This window comes from Montipora capricornis, chromosome 6, assembly GCF_036669925.1.
Source record: "Montipora capricornis isolate CH-2021 chromosome 6, ASM3666992v2, whole genome shotgun sequence".
NCBI lineage: Eukaryota > Metazoa > Cnidaria > Anthozoa > Scleractinia > Acroporidae > Montipora > Montipora capricornis.
In genome coordinates this window covers 10732365-10737288 of record NC_090888.1, presented here as the reverse complement: position 1 = coordinate 10737288, position 4924 = coordinate 10732365, and the positions used below count along the sequence as shown (strand labels likewise).

Below are 4924 nucleotides of genomic sequence, written 5' to 3'. Positions count from 1 at the left end.
TGCCACTTGCACTTTCTTAACAGAAATGGACACTGCTTTGATTCAAATCCTTTCTCTTCATGAGAGATCGTTGGTTAGCATCATGGATCATGGTTAGCATTTACATTTCAAGGAAAAATATTCCTTGTCATACTATCGTTGGTTTGTGCCCTCCCATAAGCACAAGCGGTCCTTCGAAAAATGTAAGTATCTCGGCGGGCTCTGGTTTTGCAGGAACCTACCCTACCCTACCCCTCTATTTCTTTTTGGGGGGAGAGGAGTTTATTTTTATAGGCATTTTTAACTCGAAGTCCAACTCGAAGCGCAACTCGAAGCGCAACTCGAAGTCCAACTCGAAGTCCAACTCGAAGTCCAACTCGAAGTCAAACTCGAAGTCCAACTCGAACTCGAAAAGTCCAACTCGATGGTTCGGGATTCCCATCTAGATTTAATTTTAAGCCAGCCTGTTTACATTAGCAAAGTAATGTTATCTCTTCTTTTCCTTCCTTAATGAAAATCAAAGAAGAAAAATAAACGCCTACACAAAAAAGCAATGTATTTAAAAAAACACACACACATAGCAACAATCGCTCGGTAAATCGGGGCAGACGTGAAATCACTTAACCGTCTGGACAGGATTACTGTAATAGATCAATTTTCTTAATAGTGTTTTCTTATTACGACTTTTTCTCGTTATTCCCTATAGTTCACTAACGTTATTTTCAAGTTTATCGCTGATATATGTTAAATGCATCTTGTAATGTTTATTAGAGTTGTTCAAATATTGACTTCAGGAAAAGGTGTCCCTAAATAGATATTGAAAGATCTCTTTTAGGAGATAAAATCTCTACTGTCAACAGCTCATATCCGACATTCATTCACCTTCATTATCAAAGCGAATAAAAGAGGGAATTTATTGATCACTTCCACAAATGGCGACCACCCTAACAGTATTTATGTTCAAGTTAGACCCAATGCCCTCATTTTGAAACAAAATTTCTTTTGAACTCTGCTAGTAGTAAAGTGGCTAGGGCAGCCCTTATGAAAGAGATCTATAACGAGTGCATTAAGACCAACATCAGAGTAACTGCGAAGCCAGCCCCGTCTGATTTCTTTTCCAATCGGTCTTCGCCGGTTTTCTTCTTTCCCTTCCTCCGATGTCACCTGCTGCTGGCCTTGGGTATAACTTCGGTCAATCACAGCATACGAAAAAAATATATAAAATGGGCCAGTCATAGCACATAACAAATAAATGCCGCAGGCAGAAAGCGCGCGAAAACTGTGCGCCCAACTCACCTCTGGTTTCGCTTTCCTCTGTCATTGGACGAGAATTTGATGCCAATCAAAGAGGTGCTGCAAATACTCGACATTCGCCGTTAAGTGCTCCTATTTGTACTACTTGTAATCTTTCTTGCGTCCATCGATTTTTTTTTTCATCACAAGAGTTAACGTTCAGCTTTTCATGCAAGTATGTTTTCTTTAAAACGAACAAGCGAGGCTTTCCGAGAGAACGTGTTTCCAAAATTAAAAAAAGGGTGTAAATACCGTACAAAAGCACATCTCCGTCGCTGCAATGTTTAAGGTATGTTTGATTGACCCTATTCCGGAATAAGAATACGTGGAATGATGATTTAAAAAGGTATTTCTGGCGTTTTGAATCAACAATGATAATAAAGATATGTTTAAAATAGAATTTTAGCAGGTGTTTGACAATTTTAATGTGAATCTCCGTAAAAACGAAGGATTTCCAACTTCTATTCCACGTATTCCTATTTCGGAATACGGTCAATCGAACGCACCCTAAGGACTACACTTTATCGCAATGGTAAGTATTGTTTACAGTACACGGTCAGCAGATCCTAAGGCGATCACTATTTGTAAGATACACTGATTGCGCGAGCAATCAGGCTATTTAACAAATACAGTGATTTTTAAAGCGATCTCAAAAATGGAAAAATTGTGAATGAATCTCAAACTCTACATCCACATGTTGCCTCGCAACAGACGAAAGGACAACAAACACTGAAAATTTTTCAGCTGTCATTTCACCTGTGCATAGCAACTAGCTATTATCTTTCCCACAGGCGCAATACACCATCGATCAGTAATCATTACATTATCCAACTCACACACACACACAAGGTGCCACATCAAAGAAGAGTTTCTTTATTATCATGGTTGTAAAGCGGAAAGCGTGGATACTTTTTCAAGACATATTTTTAAATACAGCAAGGTGAAATGTGGCCATTTGACTTTCACCCTTCATAGAATGTAGGAAGTTCGTTTCCCAGAGTAACTCGTCTCTCAATTCCTGCTTCATCTATGGCAGCCAAACGGATAATTCCACCGGATGAGCCGTCCCTCGACATAGCCAGAGCCACAGCTTGAGAGAAAGAAAAAAAAACGTGTTTCCCATAAGTGCACTTTACAAGAATCAAGGTCAGTACATGAACTTTGGCCAATCACAACAGATGAAGACAAGCTTACGAGCCAATCACAAGACAGAGCGCTCAGCGCGGGAAAATGCGCGGGAGAAGGTTTTGCTTTTGCTGGTGACTGGTTTAGCAATGTGGCGGGGAATTTTTAAGCCAATCACCAAGCGTCCTACGAACAAAATGCTTTAATTGCAATTTCTTCTTAAATGGCTCCAAATGACATGGAAACCAGAAATGCTGAAGTCCTGAGGACATTCGAACTGAGCAAACGATGACAAGTACTGGAGAAGTGGCTCATTTCCCTTTCGTAAACAAGAGATGTCATTTTTGATGGTCGATGCCATTCTTAGTAACCAAGCCTTTTTATTCGGTTAGCTTTCAATCAATTGTTAGGATTAGCTTCATTTAAATACTCTAAAATTGCAACTTTGAAGTCGTTGTTACACTACTGTAGAGGTTAGGTGCATTTGCTCTTAATCCATTGAACCGAGTTCGACATCATTCGATGAAATTTTCTTAAATTTTTTCTTCTTATTATTTTTATTCTAAGTGACATACGCGGCTAATCTAGTCCTAGATTAAGTATTTTTTCCTCAAGTCTCGTCCAAATGGCATCGCTTCTTTACGAAAGGGAAAATTGTGGAGACGCGAGGCGTGGGGGTGTGAGCATTAACCCCAGTCAGGAACTCATCAAGGGAAGCCACTTTCTCCCACACTTAGCTTGGGAGTCCACCCTTTCCCCGGTAGATTTATTTATAGAACGCCTCCCTTGGGAGATTCAGCACGCCCACTGTTGTAAAAGACAATCTCCCTTGGGAGATGCAGCACACCCACTGCTGTAAAGCCAATCTCCCTTAGAAGATTCAGCACAACCACTGCTGTAAAGCCAATCTCCCTTGGGAGATGCAGTAAACCCACTGTTGTAAAGCCAATCTCAGGAAACGGTTGACTCAAGGACTTAGTGGAGATAGAGGCTAACTTTGACAAGCTCCTGCCCCAGATAATTATTATCAACACTCTAGGCTCTGAATTGCTTCAGAAATTTCAACAAAATATTTACTAAAAATAGTTAAGTTTGCTTAAGTTTTTGTTTATCTCAATTGCTTAGTTTTTGTTTTGTTTGTTGTTGTTGTTTTTTTTTAACATTGTTTTTTGTATTGTATTTTACTTTGAATTTTATTTTATGCTTAAGAATTAGGGAAATGGGTAAAAAAGCACCTCCAGCCAGCAACACTAACTCTGCTTATCCTATCAACCCAGCTTGACTGGAGTAAATATAAATTAAAAACAAACCATTTGACACAAATGCAAAGCACTCCTCCTTGGTCATAATGGGTTTGAAAGTAGCATCACAGTGGCCGTAAATGTAAGTGCTCCCAGAGCCTGCAAAAAATTGAGGAGAAAAGCATCTTTAAGCTTATGATTACCTCCTTCAAACAGTCATCAAAATTAGTGGAGGAGAAGAGACTACCACCTGTTGTGTTATCAAAATTAATGACAGCTTCTCTAATCCCTGCCATGGTGAAGGAAGTCATGTATGTCAAGAAGAGATAAGAGACAACATCGAGAGTATAAAATAATATACCCAGTATTACATACCTCCAATAGCAAATGGCTGTCTCACACACATGCCCCCCAAAGGAATTGAAAAAACCTGGAAGACACAACTAGATCAACTTTCTGACATTTTTCGATTCTAGGAAAAGTTGAACTTGTGAAAGATGACAATACATGTAGCTACACTGTACATAACTACACTATAGACCTATAAAAGTTTTAACACTGTAATCTTGGTTTGCATCCAATGTGACATGGCATTTACATGTATGTTGGATGGCAATACAATGCAAGAGGCCTTTTTCAACATACATGTAATTTATTAAAATTCAGCTTGATCGTGAGGCAATGCAGACAAAGACAAAGCAAAGTGGATGATATGCAAATATTTTTCACATTCATTCCAACATGTTTCTAGTGATTTTGTCCTCACTGCCTCACTATCAAGCTGAGTATTTGATACATGTATTTCGAAAATGGCCTTTTTATTTTTGCAGAATTTGCATAAAGTTTAGTTCCCAGTGTTCTTGCCATCTGATAATAATAATAATAATAATAATAATAACAATAATAATAATAATAATAATAATAACAATAATAATAATAATAATAATAATAATAATAATAGCAACTTAATTCAATGAAAGGGAAGTATACCAGAGGTTATCTCTACTGAGGGTACCTGCCCGCAGCCAGATGTATTGGACTGGAACTTGTATGCGATGGAGGCTAATGCGGGGGAATACATAAAAAAAAAATAATAATGTATTTGAAAAGATTTCCCAGCATTAGTCTCCATTGCAAGCTAATTCCAGTCCAATACTGAGAACATGAATCTGGTCTATTGACAGAAAGTCCATTTTAATCCAACATGGCCACCGTGACGTCAGATGTAATACAAAATAATCATTTACAAGTCCTACAAATCCAATATTGCCAGCAGATGGGTTTTT

At 38.4% G+C, this 4924-nt stretch overlaps 1 protein-coding gene across 1 annotated transcript in view; it reads right to left on the bottom strand.

The window, feature by feature from the left end:
- Positions 1–2129: 2129 nt before the first annotated feature.
- LOC138051482 (proteasome subunit beta type-6-like) overlaps positions 2130–4924 on the bottom strand; it is an 8650-nt gene continuing 5855 nt past the window's right edge. Inside the window, exons 5-7 of the mRNA XM_068897692.1 lie at positions 4014–4068; positions 3708–3797; positions 2130–2362 (exon numbers count right to left, since the gene is read on the bottom strand). Of these exons, the coding sequence (XP_068753793.1) occupies positions 2235–2362; positions 3708–3797; positions 4014–4068 (273 nt within the window). The 3' untranslated portion in view covers positions 2130–2234. The remainder of the gene's footprint in view (positions 2363–3707; positions 3798–4013; positions 4069–4924) is intronic.